At 58.7% G+C, this 19278-nt stretch overlaps 5 protein-coding genes across 5 annotated transcripts; 2 read left to right on the top strand and 3 right to left on the bottom strand.

Annotated features, from left to right (window-relative positions):
* Window positions 1-205: 205 nt before the first annotated feature.
* Window positions 206-2834, bottom strand: BXZ73DRAFT_91157 (uncharacterized protein; the record flags this gene model as incomplete). The annotated part of the gene is made up of 10 exons (XM_048025882.1): window positions 206-436; window positions 613-669; window positions 730-897; window positions 948-980; window positions 1039-1102; window positions 1173-1371; window positions 1395-1582; window positions 2033-2148; window positions 2333-2441; window positions 2572-2834. 10 exons carry the CDS (start codon window positions 2832-2834, stop codon window positions 206-208), a joined length of 1428 nt encoding a protein of 475 aa, XP_047875771.1.
* A 563-nt stretch (window positions 2835-3397) lies between these two features.
* Window positions 3398-4809, bottom strand: BXZ73DRAFT_103351 (uncharacterized protein; the record flags this gene model as incomplete). The annotated part of the gene is made up of 2 exons (XM_048015556.1): window positions 3398-4232; window positions 4283-4809. 2 exons carry the CDS (start codon window positions 4807-4809, stop codon window positions 3398-3400), a joined length of 1362 nt encoding a protein of 453 aa, XP_047875770.1.
* A 1652-nt stretch (window positions 4810-6461) lies between these two features.
* On the top strand, window positions 6462-9903 carry BXZ73DRAFT_103350 (uncharacterized protein; the record flags this gene model as incomplete). The annotated part of the gene is made up of 3 exons (XM_048015555.1): window positions 6462-6960; window positions 7043-8578; window positions 8633-9903. The coding sequence occupies 3 exons, from the start codon at window positions 6462-6464 to the stop codon at window positions 9901-9903; spliced, it is 3306 nt and encodes a 1101-aa protein (XP_047875769.1).
* Window positions 9904-12534: 2631 nt separating this feature from the next.
* Window positions 12535-14024, bottom strand: BXZ73DRAFT_23567 (uncharacterized protein; the record flags this gene model as incomplete). Its single annotated transcript, XM_048017679.1, has 6 exons — window positions 12535-13083; window positions 13124-13236; window positions 13291-13511; window positions 13567-13791; window positions 13840-13881; window positions 13942-14024. Coding segments are annotated over 6 exons (1233 nt in total), but the record flags the coding sequence as incomplete, so codon positions are not given.
* Window positions 14025-14429: 405 nt separating this feature from the next.
* Window positions 14430-18580, top strand: BXZ73DRAFT_50293 (timeless-domain-containing protein; the record flags this gene model as incomplete). The annotated part of the gene is made up of 11 exons (XM_048020411.1): window positions 14430-15257; window positions 15314-15710; window positions 15769-15998; window positions 16055-16428; window positions 16468-16588; window positions 16639-16785; window positions 16841-16990; window positions 17043-17255; window positions 17311-17485; window positions 17536-17634; window positions 17688-18580. 11 exons carry the CDS (start codon window positions 14430-14432, stop codon window positions 18578-18580), a joined length of 3627 nt encoding a protein of 1208 aa, XP_047875767.1.
* Between the last annotated feature and the right edge of the window lie 698 nt (window positions 18581-19278).

The raw sequence follows: 19278 nt of genomic DNA, 5'->3' as shown, positions 1-19278 counted from the left end.
GAGGGTGGGATCGACGAGGGACAGGACGGGGAGAGCAAGAGAAGGAGCAGCGTCATTCAAAGCACGAGTCGGTATCGTTCGCGGGATGTGCGGGCCGAACGCAACCTGGGGCGTATTCACTTCTCGGGCCTTGATCCGAGCCAGAGTGTCCGGCGGCAAAGGGTGGGTCTTAGTCAACGTGAGCGAGGGGCTTCGGAGCTTCGGTTCAGCACTTGATGAAGTTGCCGACGATGAGCGTCGGGATGCCGTACGGATCGCGCCGGATGGTGAACGAGAAACAGCAGGAGATCGTGCCCTCTTCGTTCGGGGGAGGCTGCGTGTCCTTGCCGCGCCCAGGTGTGACCGCCCCCGACGACGGCAGGAATGGTTTGTACCGCAGCACGCACGAGGTGAGGACCGCCTTTTGGTTGGAGTCGAACGCAACGTGGCCGTATTTCTGTGCGTTTCATGAGGAGCGTGGTGGGCGAGCCGCGTGCGGAACAGGACGGAGGTATGACACAGACGGGGAAAGGAATGGCGACGGCGGCGAGTTGCGGAAAGTGGGCGGCACGAACGGTCCGAGACGCGCATGAATCAATGTCGTCATTCATGAGCCGAGTGCGGCCGACGTACCTCCCAGTAGTTCACGGCTGAATCTTCCGACATGAGCTCATAGATGCACAGTCGACCCTGTCGACATGCAAGGGTCTCAGCTGATCTGCGTTCGTGCCACGATGTAGTGAAACGTACGTCTCGAAGCATGTATCCGTCCACCCCGACAAGCTCCGCAAACTCGCGATTCGCCTTGTATATCTCCCCAGTGCGGCGCCACAAACACGCGGGGATGGCCATGGCGGAGAAAACACGATCGTAATCGAGGAGCAACCGCTCAAAAGCTTCTTCGATGAATACCAAATCCTGTAAAAGAAGTCAGATGAGAGTCAAGGTGTGATAAATCTGCTACGCACGATATCTGTAAGTGATTCTGATTGGGCAATAGCCTGTACATCGGAAAGAAGTGTGGTTAGCGGCGCCTATGAGACGAGTCCGATGGCTCACTCTGAACTTTGGTCGGAGCACGGACAGCGGTTGAAGGATCTTCGCTTTCGATTCTTGCGAGACGCTGTCAAGCACGCGCAGGTGATGAGCCACAATCCACCCGGACGAAATGTGGAACCGATCCAAACACGTACTTCTTGTCCATCCACCTCGACAGTCTTGCGTACCCCTTGACGTAGTTGTATGGCTTGAGAAGCCCTGCTTCGTACTTACTCCTGATGACCATGTTCAACCGCTCGTTTCGAGAACCTGAGGCCTGGTCCGCCGCCGTGAGGAAGAACCGTTCCGTTTTCGTGGCTGCCGGGAGGACGACGGGGGCTTGCTCTTCGGGGGCTTTTCGCGATCCCGTTCTGGACTCGCGGGCAGCGGTACGGCGGCGGAGGTATTTGAAGGAGTCGCTCCGGGGAGACCCGGGGGAGGAATGTAAGGGTTGTCGACGCCTAGGCTGACTGGACCGGTGTATGTCGGGCTCGACATCAAGGATGTTCCGATGGCTGGAGGCTGACTGAAGAAGGTCCCGTCGTCTAATGATTCGAGAAAATCGCTGTAGTTCATGGTTAGTAGGCAAGATCAAATCAGACGCGACCAAAATTTTAGAGCCCGGAAGACGTGTCGTTGCACGTGGAAGATGGGCCCAAGCAGGCGAGCGGCAAGTAACTGGATACGGCGTCAGAGCGCGAGAGGCTCGGATCGTTCTAGAAGGCCATCGCGTGCATGTAGAACGACCAACCTCAGCGACCATGACGTCATTGCGTACACAAGTGGCTGAGGGCAGGCTCGTCCGGCCATCCGCGGATGGGCCCTTGCGACAACAAGCATACAGCGATGGGTGTGTGCGTGGATAGAATGCGGGGGCGCACCAAGCGGAGCGAAGCGTGCGATGTATGCCTTAACACCCCCGATCACGAGGGATCAGGCATGATGTCCAAAAGCACTGGCTTCTAGCCCATGCCACTCCGCCAGAAAACGCACGACATGAAAAGAGGACACTCACGAAAGAACCGAAAACTCATTGCTGAAAGTCTCGGGCGGGTACAGCCACGCGCCCTGCGCCATGCTCATCCCCATCCCAGGCCAACCTGTGTTCATCGACACAGACGCGGATCCGTACTGGCCACCTGCATTCGCAGTCGCATTCGCGAGGGCGGTCGCATGGTCATATTCAGTGACGGCGGACGGGTCGGCACGATCGGTTCCGTACGGCGCATCGGCGTCGGCGGGGGGCGGGGGCGGTAAGGGTTGGGCCATGGTGCAAGGGGAGGAGAGAATACTCGCCAGGCAGCGCCCTCGCGACGTCGATGGCCGGGTTTGTGATGCCGGGCGTGCCCGCGCCCGCGGGCGGTTTTTCCTTCGTGGGGGCGCGCCGTTCGTCGTGGCAGAGGTGGCCGATCTCGCGCTTGACGCTGCACGCGGACACGCGGGCAGATGGGGAGGCAGCGGGGGGCGAGGGCGTCGGAGTGTGCGGGGCGGGGACGGCACAAGGACGCGGTGAGCGCGCGGAGGGAGCGTGAGGAGAGGACGAGAGATGCGCACCACCGCTGGCACGGCCGGCCCTCGTCGCAAGTCATATGGCTGCGGCGACAGTACAGACACGCATGGTTGACCTTTCGCCGCTTGGAGCCCTTCTTCTTTTTGCCCGGGAGCCCGTCGTCGGTGTCGCCCCCGTCACCGTGCCCATTGCTCTCGGCCACGGTGGACGCGGAGAGCTGGTGCTGGTTTGCCCGGTCGGCTGCTGAGAGGGCGTCCGGACCAAGAGAGGCGTCGGCGTGGCCCGGGTCGGTCGCAAAGCTGGCCATGGTCCCACTGTCGGGCGCGGTCGGGAGGAGAGAAACTGAACTCCCCTGCGCCTGCGCCATTCATTTGCTTGATGACGGTCCGCACGGATCATGTGTCGCACAACGGCGCTTGTACGTGAGTCAACGTAGCTCAGTTGGGAAATCACAGAGATGGCCTCATTGTTCGAACCTCGTTCACTTTTTCCACACCCGTTTGGACAAGAACGAACAATGCAGATGATTTGGAACCGAATGTTACAACTGAGATTGTTAAATGGTACAGTAATGCTAATGCGACTTCAATCTGATACTAGACAGCGACAACGACAGCGAGGAGAGCATCGAGAACAAAGATGAACAAGTAATAAAGATAGGATGCGGGGGTAGCGCGAGCGGCGGGATGAAGAGCATACAACGAGGCATAGGTGATATCGCGGATGATGAGGATGAGACATGCGGGGGAGGGGATTTAAATGCATATGGTCGGAGGGAGACATAGAGAAAGGGTTGAGAAGACGCCGCCGCCGGCTGGCCCACACCAAAAATCACGAACGAAAGACAAACTCGGATGCCAACGTACTCGCTCAGAGAGCCTCAGCAGCTAGCCTACGGGCCTCCCGAGCGAGTCTGGTGGCGTTGGCTTGCGCAACAGCGATGCCGATAGCAGTGACCTTGGGCTGCGGGCGGGGGACGAGCTCAGGCTTGCCGATGGCGATGGCGAGGCCAGTGAGGAGTATGTCCCAGCTCCAGTCGATCCCGATCCACAGGAAGCGGTCGGCGACGCAGAGGTAAATCGCGTTTTGCCAGAGGCCGATGACCTGGGTAAGCATCTCGACGATGGCGTGGGGCGTGTAGCGCGCGGCCAGACGATGAGCCGTCTCGACGACATAATTCGGGTTTTCCGGGTACGGGTCCGCGAGCGTCGGCAGTTTGAAGTCGGGCTTCGCGACTGGGACCATGTGTGCTAGGAGCAAGCCGACATCGTGTGTATAGAGCAGTTGGAGGAGGCTGTTGAATGTGGGGGGATGGGGAACAGCTAGTGGGACGACCGGGAGAGTGATCCTTGTGCCCATAGCACCGTTGCCGTTGACGCCGACGCGAGTGTGACGACTCCTACGCGAGCTGGGCAGCTTGAACCACTTCGCGCAGTGGGCAGCGAGGACTACGTTGTGAGCGGGCACCATGTGGACCTGGCGACGGCCAGTCTGGGGGTTGATCCCGGGGTTCTTCTCGATGGAGGTCTTGTGAGGGAGGTCCCAAACCGCGAAGACGTGAGTCGGGAAGCTGTGCGGGGTGCCGTTCGTGGGGAAAGAGAGCATATCGTAGTCGGCGATGACGAGGTTGATCTCCTTGGGGAGTTGAGAAACGTTGCCCATTTCGCTGCGTTCCAGCTTCGCCCGTTGAGCGAGGTGCCACATACTAAAGAGAACTGATAAGCGGATGTCGGAATACAAAGGACGAGAACGTACGCAGGACCAGTCTCAGCAAGTCCTTGACGAATGTAGTTCAAGGGCATGCCCTTCAACTCTGGATCGCAAGCCTCGACGTTGTCCATGTCGATGGGAGCTGGCCAGAACTGAGGAGGAGGACGGCGAAGCCAGCGAGGGAAGCGGAGGACGTTCGCGTTCTCCTTCTTCTCCATGGTAGGGTCGACGCCGCCCACACTGAGATGGACCGGTTCACTGGTGGTGCTTACGGGCTGGACGGCGTCGGTCGTCGGTGATTCGGGGAGTGTAGGGACTCCGGCGGGTTCAGTGGGCTCGCACTTGACCTTGCCGACCCGCTTGGTGCGAGCGTTGAGGATGCTCTTCTTGGCCTTGAGGGGGATGGAGCCGCTGACGATGCGAGCGCGCCGACGACGGGAGGCTTCACGGCCAGAGACGAGGGCGTCGGCCTTCTTAGAGAGACCCGGCGTGCGAGGAGGGAAGTTCTCGGCGTTGGAACTCTTCCTGAGCTGGAGGAAACGCTTGCCGGCAGGGAGGTACGTGGTGGACATGGTGTGGATGGAAGGGAGAAGGCGGCCACGGGGATAAGCGGATGAGGGGATAGGGGATGGCGAGCGGCATGGGGCTTATATGCAGTTGAAGGGCGAAAGCGAGGGGCAATCAGTTACGTGACGCTGGATTGCAGGATTGCGCTGGATTGCCTCGTGAAAGGTCTTCTTCCGTGGGTGGGTATTTGGTCGCGCTTGGTGCACCTTCCACAATTGGCATCTCTTTGCTCAGACTCCCCGAGACCTTCCCGGCGCCTGTCGGAAGGCGAGTCCAACACGCAACCATCGCTTGGCTAGCTTGTTGTCCTCCCATCGTGTCTTTGTCTCCTTGTCGCGAGAACCCACTGGATCCTCATTTGCGGCTTCTTTGGGTCACAATAAATGGCCTTCCACCCCCTTACAAGATGTTCGACGACTGTAGCGTGCGTGTGTAGGCCCACGGAGTACCGAATGTGCAAGGCAACTTCGACTGGCTCCTTGCGAAAAGAGCTGCGTCATAGCCATGGGTGCGTCGTGGTAGACCTACGCATTTCCGACGCGAATATTGTCCCAGGGATGTCGCTTCAACGAAGCTGCCGCTTCGCCACATTTGTTTTCCTTTTCCGCTTGCGCGTTTTCGCTCTGCCATAATTGTCTTCAATGAACTAGACGACGCGGATCTGGAATCATCCTTTCGAGGAATCATGACATCCATCCTGGCTCTTGCTTTGTCTTCAAATGCCTGCATATTGCTGCTGCTACCCATCTGCGTTGGATTTGAACACGCAACCACATACATTGTCCATCGGGAGCCACTTGTCCACAGGATCGGGGGTCGAAAACTTACGGCCTTTGCAATTTGTCGACCATCTCGAACTCATCATCGGGGCTTGCTGACCGGTTTGATGCACAGCGACCTTACTAGCTCGTTGGCCTCTCACTTCAACTCGATCGCTTGGGGCAGCCTGTTTGACGGCTGAGTGGCAATGCTGCGGCAGACAGAAGTGGTGGCTTCACAATCTCGGCGAACCTGCTACAAACCTCGTGTTTCGTCTGCAACGCCGACCTTATGCCCCACCGGCTGTTCGTTGTTCTCACCACGACCCACAGCGCGTAGTACGGCAATGGCGATGCTTGAAACGGGCTGCCGACAGGACAGACGCGGACGACGTACCTTTGAGGTATCAACCCGGTGAACAAACATCCATCTACGACTGTGCGACCGAACCTTTGAACTAGACTTGTCGTTTCGAAAACGACAAGCCTGGTTTGGGTGTTGAAACGTGCAGGGTGGTCAGCCGGAGTCGATGCCGTACCGCAACCGTACCGTACCTAAAGATGATTCTTGACCGATTGCCTAGGTATCGAGCCAATAAGTGAGTGATACAAGGGAGTGATTAGGGGGGTCCACAGAGAGGACGGTGGCGGGGAATAAGCAGAAGTAGAACGCGGACGGCCGGCGCATGCGGGAGAGCAGATCCGACATACCATTTATGGTAGGTTGCGTCATGTGATATGTTCCACTCGACGCGTCCCTAGTCATACCACGTGATCGTGGTTCCGGCGCTGGGATGGTTCAGTGACAGTTGGTTTGGAGTTGCTTTCACGGCCTAGGCTTTCAACTCCCCTCCCACCTTGCTTTGTTCGTGTGCCTTGACTCTCCAAATGCTATCACGATGACGACCTCAACAACCCAAATCCTCTTTAACTCTCCAGCGCTGCACTCGCTCAAACGTGACCAACTCGTGAAGCTCTGCAAGATACATTCCGTTAAGGCCAACGGAAAGAACACTGAGCTCATCGCGCGATTGAAGGAACTCACACAATGTCTCCCACCCGAAGGACTGCGGACGGAAACAGAAGTGGACCCGGCTTTCGGCAGCACTCTCCAAGCAACTTTGGACGCCAACCCGCTTTCCCCCTCCATGGATGAAGACGACGCAATGGAGGGAATACCCGACATACCCGTCGGCTTTGGCGACGACATGGACGCGATGGACCAAGACGTTGAGCTACCAATGCTTTCCTCGCACTTCACCACACGCCCGAGCGAACAATGGGAGGTCGTGATGGAGGACATCGAGGAGATGGACGAAAGCCGGGCCGGCACAATGTCATCCAAGGGAAGTCTAAAGGCGTTTTCTAGCGGCGAGTTCGGCACGCATTCATCCAAAGGTATGTCATTCATTTTCAGTCGTTCGTGTTCGCGGAATCTATTGCGCATATAGCTAGTAGTATCTCACGCGATACTGGGCAGCTTCCGTCTCTTCCTCCATCAAGGCTCTCGCGACGTCGTTGGGCATCAAACGCGTAGTATCCAAGGCGTCAACCTCCATCCACACACAAGACTCTGAAGCAGAGTTGAAGATGACATCTTTCTCCCCTGGAAAGATCTTTGGCTCCACTAAGGCGCGCGACTCTCTCATCGCGAACGCCACCCCGTACCACGAGATTCCCCCCTCTGACTCACTCCCGGAGACCGACCAGTTCAAGTTCTCCACTCCCGATGCCAGTTTCCTCAGTATGGCCGAAGGCGACGACACCGAAAACAGCAACGACGGCCCTCCGCCTGTGCGCGTTCTGACCAACATCGCAAGCGGAACGAAGGGCACCATCAGGCTGGTCTCACATCCAACGAAGGTCCAACCACGGGACAACTCGCTTTTCATGAGCCCTCCAAGATTGCCCGTCGTGCAAACCGACTTCGATCTCATTGCCGGCACTCCAGGCACCGTCCGAACGCTCAACATGTGGCCAGCGTCGCCTCATCCGACCCTTCAAGACCCCGGCGAGCGACTCTACCCCAAACTCCCGCTGGACAACGACTCTGACATCCCAGGCGGCTTCGGTTTCTCGAGCACCGCCGCGATGACTCCTGCCAAGACCCCGGCGAGATCCAGCGTGTACGCAACCTCCACGACCAAGACTGCAGCAACACCGGTCGACGAACCGGATATGTTCTCTCCCTCGAAGCCTACCGCGATGACCTCGCACGCCGGAGCCACTCCTGGGCCATCGAACGGCCGCACACCTCTCCCACGCAGTACCCCCTTCCTGTTCGGCTCTCCTCTCCCTCGTCGCGAAACAAAATCGAGCACCCAACCAAAAGAAGAATCGCTTGTAGACGCCGCAGCCGGGGTGTCAAACGCCGCGTTCGACGGCGTCGCCAAGTCCGTACTCGAGGAGATGCACCGACGCCTCGCGGAGACAAACGCGGCCCGCAGCGAGGACGCCCCCATGGCCCCTCCCCAACCTTTCTTCAACGCTGTCCCCACTGCCGCCGCGCCCGCCGTGCAAATGGATCGCTTCGCGAAGGCGCATGATGTGGTATTCGACAAGATGGACTCCATCGCAACACACTACGCAGCGCGCCGGCCCATCAAGCGGAAGTCGGATGCGCTGGGACGCGGGCGGCCGTCGGCGGGGCAGAAGAGGAGGAGCAGCGCGGCGAACGCGCGGGTCATCAGCGCTGGGGCGCGCAAGCGCATGGCGGTCCCTGGCGGGTTTGGGGGTGGTGATGACGAAGTGGAGAGTGCGGAGGAGGCGGCAGATGAGGGTGAGCGGGAACGGGCTGACGATGAAGACGCGGGTGACCGCCGAGCCAGTAAGCGGGTTAAAATCACTCAGGGATGGGACGTCCACAAGGGTCAACGCGTCTCATTGGCACCCCCTCTCCCGCCCGACGAAGAGGTGAAGAAGGCGAAGGAACGCGAGGCGGTGAAGCGCGAGCTTGACGCTGCGAAGGCGCGGAGACGGAGCAGTCGTGGTCGGCCAAGCTTGGTCGCCCCTCCACGTGAGTTCTTACTCAGATCCGTTCCCATTCCAGTCTGATATCCCCGTTTGACAGCGAAAGCCAAGTCGCGGTTCGGCTTCCTCTCCTCCGCAAAGTCTCTCGTCGGCAAGGTGTGGGGTATTGGTGGCAACAGCAAACCCAAAGCCGTCCCCACGGCATCGGCTCCATCCAACATTCCTGTTCCGAAGCCAGCCCCCGCGCCCGCTCCGAAGGCATCGACTGTGCCTGCTTCGAACACACGAAAGGCATCTGGATCGCAGCTGCACCCCTCTTCGTTGGCTGTACCCAGCAAGCTCGTGAAGGCAAAACCATCGGGATCGACTGCGGACGCGAAGCTGACCGTTGACGGCACCATCACATCGACGAAGTCGAGCAGTTCGCGCTCTCGATCCCCTATCCCACCCTTCACTGCCCTCACAGGCACCAGCAAGTCATCGGCCACCTCAGAGAGCCTCGTTGGCACTGCTCGTTCTCGTGTGAGCAGCTCGGGCAGCGCTACCGGGACCGCAAGCTCGCGCCAAACTACTCGCACGAGCGCAGTATCATCAATGGGCGCGCGGACTAGCCTCATGTCCGGCAACTCTGCTGCGTCCTCCATGGGTACACGGCGGAGCGTGGCGAGCACGAACATCCCCAGCTCGCCCGTTGACAGCAAAGAGCAGCCGAGCCTCCGCAAACGTACATCTTCCCTCCTCTCGCCGACCGCTTCTTCCCTTGCGAAGACTGCCGCCCCTGTCAAAGGTCGCGCCTCCGGCCTGCCTGCTGTCGCCGAAGCGGATCCGAAGCCAAAGTTGAAGCGCGCCAGTGCCACGCCGTCCGCCGGGACGGTGCTCAAGGCGGCGGGCAGCCCAATGTCGCCACGGCCCACGCGGATCTTCAGTCAACCCCTCACCAACCTCGGCGGTTCCCCCGCGTCCACCACTGGGGCACGTTCACTCACCGCCGCGGCGACATTGCTCATGGCCGACGCCGCGGACTCGCCGTCCAAGATCCCCCGTCCCGCCGTGCTGCCCCCAAAGCCGAAGCAGCTCGTGGCGCGCAAGCCACGGATCTCACGCGGCAAGGTCATCGCGAAGCTCGGCGCGCAGCGTGCCGCTGCGGCTCGCGAGGGCGGCCTTGTATCTCCTGGCCGCGCCGATGGGTCAGGCGCGCGGATACGCTCGAGTATGGGCAACCAGGCGCGGCGGTCGCTCGGCGCGGTCAAGGCCGGGCGGACGAGCGCGGGAGCGGATCTGCGGGTCGCCGTGAAGAAGCGGGCGCGACAGAGCGAGTACGTTCGTCGTCGCAGCCGCGCGGGTGGCGAGAACCACGCGGTTGAGGTCTGAGTCGGGGGAAACCCTGAATTTGTTTATGACGCTATTGTATAACGTGCTTGGACCCCGTCTCTCCTCCTGTCCCCCGAGTGTATCCTATATATTTGTCTCTACTCTCCATAGTGCGTCTTGTTTCTTGTCTTGTCTAATGATCGATCTTTGCGCTGGCCGTCATAGTTGATTGTTCTGAGTTATTCCGACGCCTCGGAGGGGATGCATGCCGACATGAGCGCTGGAATGCGGTGTCACGGAACGGGTGTCAATGCCTTCATGTCCGCAGGAGGTGAACGGTAAAACATATCGCATTCACTAGTGAAACAAGTGAGAGATTGCGGGTATACATGGGGTATATAACTCAACATAACGTACGAGGACTACAATCTCGGAAGACCCTATTCTACAATTTGAATCTGGATGTACTGTTGTGTCCGCATGACGTTTTGGTGGGTTTGGACTTCGCCCGCCTCAACGGCGTTTCCTCACCACCGTGTTCAGGCCATCCCGCAATCGCCTCATCAAGTGCTAGGTGCACGGACGTCAACGAATGTCATGCATCCCCACTGCCCCATTTGAGCGACTCACTGAAAGAATGCGGAGCACCCGTGAACGCCTGGGGGGAGGCGAGGAGAAGGGGCCGTAGGAAACGTGCATCTGCGAGTCCGGGCGTGGCTGGAGGGCGTGCGCGCGCACCGCGCGGTCTTCGCTGATGATGTCTTCTTGCAGGAGGTCCTCTTCGGACGTCATCGGCTGTCGAGGGAGTGGCCCATATGATGAGGACGATGGGAAACAGAAAACAGAAAACGGGCAAGGCGTCAGCGGGATCGCAAATTCGAAGAACAAGACGCCGGAGCACGCCCGCGCACCGACCGGGAGAATGGTCATGAACTCCTGTCCGTCCCGGACCTCGAGCAGCGACGACCGTGCGCGGTACGACGCGCCCGCCGTCGTCAGCGTCGACGTGCGCGAGGACGTGCTAAACCGCCGGGACGCGCCGGGGGCGGGGGCCATCGTACGCATGCCGGTTCGTGCGTGGTCCCCGTGTGGAGGCAGGATGGAGGGGGGCCTAGCGCGAGGGTGTGCGGCATGCTGCGAGTGTGGGGCGTGCGTGTTATAGGCGGTGAGCATCGGCGCAGTGTGGCTGGGGAATGGGCGGAGTAGACTCACTGACGCTGTCTCTCGGGGGCCGGACGCACCGCCCGGCGAACTGGCACGACCGTGCGGGCGTACTGGAGGGGACACCACGTTATGATGCGGGTCGAAGGGAGGGGGCGCGAGCGATGACGCAGCGGCTCGCTCGCTGGGGGCGAGCTTATACACGGCGCATGGCGCGGCGGAACAGGAGCGAACGCCCGTCCTGATGGGTGGGCAGACGCCGCAGAGTTCCCATGCGGCGGCGTTCACAGCTTCGCCAGTACAATCGAGCGCGGGGGATCTTTCGCAGGCGGACGCGCAAGGGAGTGCTCCCGAACGTACTGCCAGTGGTACCCTCACGAATTCCCAGCCAATATATACCGAGAGACCCGACTCACGCCATGGCCTGTGGGGGCCATTGAATTATAACCGGCGAGAGGTGGATCATCTTAGAGGGGGGTGAAGAGACTTGTGGACCAGTCTGAGACTAGCTCGAGCAGAAGAATGTTGGCACCAGACGGCGAACAGCACGAGGTGCCGCTGGGGAAGGAGGATGTCCTAAGAAGAGCGTCAATCGCGGAGAAGCACTACCACGCCCACTGAGCTCACCGGAACAAGGAAGTCTACGCAGCTGATTTTGTTAATCCGGAAACCTGGGACGACTACACGGCGTTGGCACGGCGGTGCAAGTAGATGGACAGCGCAGCTGCCACCGCCATGGATGGCCGAGGGCCTTTCTCAGGGGTCTGGCGCCGGACGAAGTGACAACTGTAGTCAGGCTGCTCGATGCATCACACGAGAAGACGGTCGCATTTACCATCCTAAAGGGCCGGAGAGAGAGCGGGTGCATGCAGGGCGCCATTCAGAGGCGGGGACACTCACACAGGTCTTGATTGCATTCATGAAGGCGTTGAAAGCACTGCGCCAGTGATGAAAGGAACGACATTGTGGATCACCATCGCACTCCAGGTAGAAAAGAAGACGTCAGTGGGGGAAGAGAGGGCAGATAGAGTTCTTACATCACTAATCAGATATCTCCACGATTTCATTGTGCAGGGCCCTGGACGGACTGCTCTTTGTCGCTGCTGGCCGTCGTGGCTGGGATAACGGTGGCAAATCGGGAAACGGGGCCATCGTCCCCCTTATCCTTTCCGCCGCGGTGACTGAAGATATTTTTCCTAAGGAGCTCGGATGGTACGACGTGCCAGAAGGATCGACATCGTGACAGGCAGGTTGCGCATCGTTCGCGGGCGGGATTCGCTCCCTTGACGCCTGACGCACCGGCCGTGGGGGCTTTTGTGCTCGGAAGCTATCGCTGTGGACACGAACGGGATGCGGTGAGGATGGAGATCGGTCTGCTGGCATGAAAGCAAACCTTGCTGCCTCGGGTCTCAACTCTCGGAGCCGCGAATGTCTGGCTGTCTCTGTGGTCGTCCCTCGGGGCGCGGTCAGCCGAAAAGGAGGCATGTCATCTGCGAGGCTCGCGGGCTGTTTTACGCGTCCATTCGATGATGTGGGCGGCCTCGAGTAGGGTCTCGTGGCCCCCCAACGAGGGCCCCCATCTTGAGCAGAGTCTTCCGAGTCTGAACTGCTGATAGCGTCCAGATCGAAGAACTCTTCTTCGTCGCTAGACGCGTGAGGCGCCAGGGTGGACAGCTGCCGTCTGGACGTCGAGTTAGGCGCGGCGCGGCTTTTTGGTGTTGCCGCCTTCACCCTCATCTTCGCCTGCTTCTTCAAACGCGGAGGAGTCCTAGACATACGAGCGCCAGCTTCGTTCTGTGATTGTTCACTGAATATCTCGCCTTCGTTTTCGTCGTCCTCTTCTTCTGGCGCTGCTTCTAGTGTAGCACCGCCTTCACGTCGCCGGAAGCATCCACGAATGATATCGCCCCACAAAGTATAGGCTCCACATGATGGGCACTCACCCCCTCGCGGGATGAGAGGCGGAGATGAAGTGGCCGCCGAGGACTTGTCAGTGTCCAGAAAACGGCGAGAGAGACATGAAAGATGGAAGACGGCGTCACACGACGGTGCAGTGCATAACGCTGTTGTCAGGGGGTCCTGAAATTTCAGGGTGAGAAGAGGTAAAGACAAATAAGACCGGTCTACCCACATCATCGTGACGGAGTGAATCCTGGCAGACAGAGCAGTGAAGGTTGCTGCCAGGCCCGAACACTCGGGAAGCTTTACTGAGATGCATGGAAGTGAAGCGAGCTGAAACACAAAGTCATCGATGCAGAAGCAGGGAGAAATTTCAAAACTATTCACCGTCCGTGACATCGATGGGCCCCACTCTTCCGGACCCCTCTACCCCTGATTTCCCGTCGACCCCTTCGAACTCTCGATGAACCTCAAGGCCAGGAGGGTTCGAGGCTGGGACGAGATCACGACCAGCGGTGTTCCATGCCCGCTCAGCTGCTTCAGTAAACAGCGTGACACGCAACGGCCAAGTGTTGTAGGGGTGCGAAGCCACCATGCTTCGTGCCACCCTGCGCAATCAACCGTCAGTCGCTTGAGAGACCTAGATGATATTAGTGACTTTACCGAACATTGGAGCCGAAGCTGTGAGATTTGGAAGGTGGTTTTCTCCCTTCGGTTTGCTTGCCAGGATCTTCGCGAAGGTGTCTCGATATATGCGGATGCTGCCATGCCCATTCAAACTGGAGTGCCGCCAGTTTGGAAGGAAACCCGTGGACAATCATCTGCATCTCCCATGGTCGGCCGTTCCGAGTTTTCCATGCGCCTTGGGTAATTTCACCATTGTGCTGACTTGAAAGACTCAGCATGACCGAAGAAGAAATGATAGATCTACCTCACCGGATACGTCGTGGAGGGCTGGGAGTGCTCCCAATGTAGGTTCTGTCAAGTGTGTACCGTCCAAAGGTAGTGAAAACTAGAAAATTCCAAGCTGAGACTTACGACGTTGCACGTGGTGTTCTCACACTTTTAAGAAGGTAGCATGCGTAGAATGCGGGAAATTTGTGATTTATGAGGGAGGACTTTCCCCGTGCCATGGTCGATAATAGCGCTGATCTTCAGTTGGTATATGCGTTCGTAATATCTGCATCAAGTCTTTAAAACATACCTCAAGTATATCGGGGTAGATGGTATGCGATCTCAGGGGGCAAGTTGTAGCTCGGCGAGTTCGAAGAGGAGACGTCGTGGCTTCTGTCACGAACACGCCTGTCACATCGTGACTAAACGCGATTGTGATGGAGCGCGTTGAGCCGCGCGCTGCTAGCGCTGCCCTGAAGCTGACCCTCGACTTCATCTGAACACTCTCTCCCCTGTTGCTGCCCTGTGCCCAGCTCTTAATCTCTGCTTCTCCGTAACTTCGGTTTGGTGCCCGCCCTCACTTTATTTCTTCTAATCTTGGGACAGCCTCACCTCATCGACGTGAGCAAGCAATGGATCGAGATGAAGCAAATTCCGCTGTCGAGGATGAAGAGTCTGGAGATGAGCCATTCGTCGACCGCCGTGCAATTCTTGGACCCCCAATTAAAAGCGTAGTGGACGCGCTTGGTGGGTTCGAGCAAGGGGTGTACTCGATGGGCGACGAATGCTACGGCTGTCTCAAGGATCTCAAAAAGTACTGGCGCAAAGATGACACCGACGATGACCGCACCGTCGCCCGCATCTTCTGGGACACCCGTGTCCTCCCCAACGACCTCGTTCCCATCCTCCTTCAGACCGCGGGCAAAGGCCTCTTCGAAGACAAACGTGGAATCGCGTGCGCGGACCTCATGACTGCAATGACATGGCCCATCGACCTGGCAGAAGAGTTGAAGGAGCTCGACGACGAGTACGACAAGGGCGTCGACTACACCGCGCTCCTTCTCAGCCACCTCCACTACAAGGCCGCGCTCCTCCGCCCGGGCGTCCTCGACGCCCTCTTCGCAATAGCGCTCCCAAGTCTGGCGAAGGAGGGAAAGGAGCGGCAGGAGCGGGACGTCCAGATCGTGAACGTTATTCTCCACCTGGTACGCAACCTCGCGTTCATCAAGGACCTTCCCTCGAACATGCACGCGAGCGCGGACCACGCCGAGCTCTCGACACTCCAGTCAAGGCTTATAAAGGGTCTCTCCGACTCCCACTTCATCGAGCTCCTCATGACCATCGCGGCCAACGCAGCAGACGACCCGCTTTTCAAACAATGGAACGCCCTCACGCTCGAGATTTTCTATCTGTTGTACCGGGGCGTGAAACCGGCGTCGCTGGCAAGCGACCAAGCGAAAGTGAGTAATGGTCCATACGTCCGAGCGATGTTCAGCGTACCCATTGCTCCGCGCAGCACTCCTCCAAGACGCTCGCCACTCTGCTCGCCGCCGAGGATGTGCGGAAGCGCAACTTCGCCCGGCACGCGAACACTCGACATTCACGTTTCGGCACGACCCTCTCCGTTACCGTGAACCCGAAGAAAGCTAAGCCTCCTCCCCAAGCCGACGAAGGAGTACCCCCAGCCCCCGCCCAGCAACCCGAGGCATCGACTTCCCGACCATTCGTGTTGCACCGGCAACAGGCCCTCATGAAGGACGTGGGGAGCACGCTGGACAGGGCTCGGGCGAAGAAGACCCGCGCGCCGAACAAGAAGAAGGTGGACGAGCTCGGGCGGGAGGACAACCTGTCGGTCGATTCGCGACTCATCTTGCAGAATCTCGCGACGGAGTTCATCGAGAACGCCTTCAATCGTACGCATTGCCAACTGCACATATGCGCTCATACCCGCTGATGCATCGTCCACCGCAGCTCTTATAGCATCCCTCTTGAAGGACATTGCGGCAGAACGACACAAGATCACCGAGAAAGACAACCTGCGGCTTCTGTACGTCAACAAGTGGTTCCTCGAGTTCTTCCTCTGCGAACGCGCCCGGCAAGCCGACGATGCGAAATGGAAGTTCGGATACGTGGCCACGGTGACGGAAAGCGAGTGGGTGAACTGGGTGCTCAAGGAGATGCGTAACGCGCAGGAAGACAAGGTACGCCCCTCCCCGTCTCGCGCGGCGCCCACGAGTCTGACCCCGGTCGCGTCCAGCCGAAACTATGGAACGCGCTGCAGGCAGGGGTCGAGTGCCTGACGCAGTTCCTCATGGTTCTCGACGCGATGACGTCCACGGAGCGCAAGGCAGGCGACGACCCGTTCGCGTTCGCGGAGGCGAACAAGACGGAGGAGGACGACATCGCGGACACGGCACGGATCTTGCAGCAGCAGATCATCTACAACGGCCACATCCTCGACCGGACCGTCGAGAGCCTCAAGTCGTACAAGGAGGGTCGGCAGAGTTTGGCGTATCTCGACGCGAGTGTGTACCTCGCGTACGCGCTGTTCAAGATGCTGGAGAAGTGGGCGAAGAGGAAGGGCGAGGGCGACATGTATGTGCGGAAGAAGCAGCCAAAGAAGAAAGGTACGTGATTCCAGATCCTATGTGATATTATGTTCATCCCGAGTCTTGTAGCGAAGACGGTACCGGAAGGCGAAGGTGTCCCGGACTTCGAAGAGGAGGAACCACAGCCGAAACAACAAGACATGGTACATGAGACCATGTTCACACTCAAGGACTACGAGAAGGTGCGTTAAAGCACCGCGCCCTGGACCCCTTGCTCATCTGTACCTCACAGAGATTCGTGGACGCGGATATCACTACGACTTTCCTCGCCTATCTTATTCGGTACCCAGAATATGCAAGCTCTGAACAGATGAAGCGGGTCGTCAGTTTGATGCACCGTCAAGTTGTGAAGCAGAAGGCTGAGGGATTGTACTTCATGGTGAACATATATTCATGATGATGATGCGACACAGCCATTCATGCTCTACGTCTAGGTTTCGACGCTCAATCTCTTCAAGAAGATCATAGCAGAAGAGAAGAGTCTTCCGAGGGACCAGCCTTACAAGGATCTCGTCGCCTTGATCAAATACCTTCTAAGACAGTTCTTCAAGGCTGTGGAGAAAGATTCTTTCGTGATCGTTGAGGTTCATCATTGTCATTTCTCATGCTCGGACCGCGCGCTAACGCTCAGTGCAGGCGTTCTACCCCAAAAACCGCGGCCACTGGAAGGCCCTCTCAAGCCGGGAGCCTGAAGAGCTCATGCGACGAACGGACCTCCGCGAGGTCGACCCGCGCTTCCCACCAGATGTGTACGTCAAGAAGGGGTACTCCGCCAGCGAGCAGATAGGCATTGCCATGAAAGTCCTCACGGAGAACGGCCAGATGGTGCTCATCGAGTGGACGCGGCAGGTGGGCGACGTGACACAAAAATATCAGGGTATATGATGCTGACGCGTGTCGAAAGATTTTGCTTCTCTGTATCGGCAGTCGCTTGAAGATCATTGAGGACGTGGACGGATCGTCGTCGAAGACGATAGACTTGAGCAACTTGGACAGCGAGAACGACGACGACGACATCGATGCGATGTTAGGTCGTCGAAAACCGTCCGCGGAGGCTCTCGCGAAGATCAGGGACTATCGTGGGTGTCTTGAAACAGCCTCCCCGGTCGCTACTCACTTTCTTGCGCAGTGATCCCTTATGTGAGCGACGAGGAGGCGGACGCCGCAAACAAGAACCCTCATCTGAAGCTGTTGTTCCGGCTCGTGAACTTCAAGATCATGGACCAGGGTGAGTTCACACCCGATTCCCTTCGACCCCAGTAGGCTCACGCGCACGCGCAGACGCGGACGAGCTCGAGTGGTTCATTCCCTCCGTGATCCTGCCCGGCCAGCTGCAGACGAACCTGAACGTCATCAACCAGTACCTCGAGACCCCCCTCGACCTCGAAGGCAAGAAGGCCGAGGCGCTCCTCAAGAAGAAGCGCCGCCCCCGCCGGCGGAAGCCCCGCGGGCCCGCCCTCAGCGACGAGTCGGACGACGTGGACGGGCTCGAGGACCTGGACGTGCGGAACCCGAAGAAGCGGGTGCAGCGCAAGAAGGAGAAGCAGCAGTACAAGTCCGCGCAGTTCATCGAGGACAGCGACGAGGACGAGGCGGAGCTGGAGGCGTTCTACGCGCGCGAGGCCGCGCTGCGGGCGCGCATGTCCGCGCAGGCGGCGTCGGCGGAGGGCGCGGCGGGCACCACGCAGAAGCGCGCGACGAAGAAGAGGCGGAGGAAGGGCAAGGACGGGAAGGATAAGACGGCCAAACGGCGCAGGAAACGGGGGGGCGTGGACGCGGAGGAGGAGGCGGAGGAGGCGGGGTCAGGACAGGAGCAGGAGCCGCAGCCCAAACAGGTGGACGGCGGCAGCGACTCGGAGGAGAGCGAGTTCGATGTATTCGGGAGCCCGAAGCGGGCGCGGTCGAGCCCGGACACCTCGTCTCCGGTCAACGAGGCTGCCGCGAAGCCCAAGCCACGCCCAAGACCGCGACCACGCGCCCGAATATCGAAGGTCGCGGCGGGATCTGGGGACGAGACGGTCGCCGTGCCCATCGACGGCGGCGGTGGTTCTTCCTCCGCCGTGCCCTCGCGGGCCACGTCGCAGGCATTGCTTTCGGACGACGATATGGCGCCGTCGAGAGGAGCGAGGGGAAAGGGAAAGCCTGCGCTGCTGGTTCTTTCAGACGAAGAATGAAATAAGGCACTAGATTCTCTGTTCTGACCTCGATGATATGCTGTTTTTATATGAGGACTCGTTTGGCTTCACCTTTGTCCATTCTTCGACTGTGGAGATACTCATGCTGTACACCTCGTGCGTCTCGCTTCGCAAGGAGAGTGCGCAATGGCCTAAGAGACCAGATAGTAAGGAGAGAGATAAAATAACACTCTTCAGTAAAGCCATTTAGAGGTTCTGCAGGATATTTGCCATGTATGTGCTTAGCACTCCAGCTTTCTTAACAGGTTAGTCTCCCCCACGCAGACCTACCACTACATGATGGTGGGAGGCGGAGATCATGCACATGAGGGAAGAGAAAGGCCCGCCCGGCCAATGACTGGTCACCATTGGCTTAGGTAATTACTATTAGATAAGCTTATCTGAGCGTTGAGTTGATTCTCCTTCCTCTTGCTCTCTCTCTTTCTTGAACTTCGTCACCAGTCTGGCTGCAAGTAGATTTGTGGCAGACGACCGTAAGCCAAGCATCAGGCCTCAGGAACGCCGCGGGGTGCCGTGGTATTTACCAGGGCCCAGGTGCGCGACGTGTTCTGACCTACGTTTTCCCTCATCGCCCGTTGGTTATCCAGGAATCGTCTCCTCATTTTTCAACAGACACGCTCAAGATGTGGACAATGCTTCTGCTGATTAGCGACGGCCCTGTCTTCGTCGACCCTTAC

This window comes from Epithele typhae, assembly GCF_022376455.1.
Source record: "Epithele typhae strain CBS 203.58 chromosome Unknown BXZ73scaffold_40, whole genome shotgun sequence".
NCBI lineage: Eukaryota > Fungi > Basidiomycota > Agaricomycetes > Polyporales > Epitheliaceae > Epithele > Epithele typhae.
Note: the sequence above shows the minus strand (reverse complement) of the source record. Positions and strands in the feature narration are given on the sequence as shown.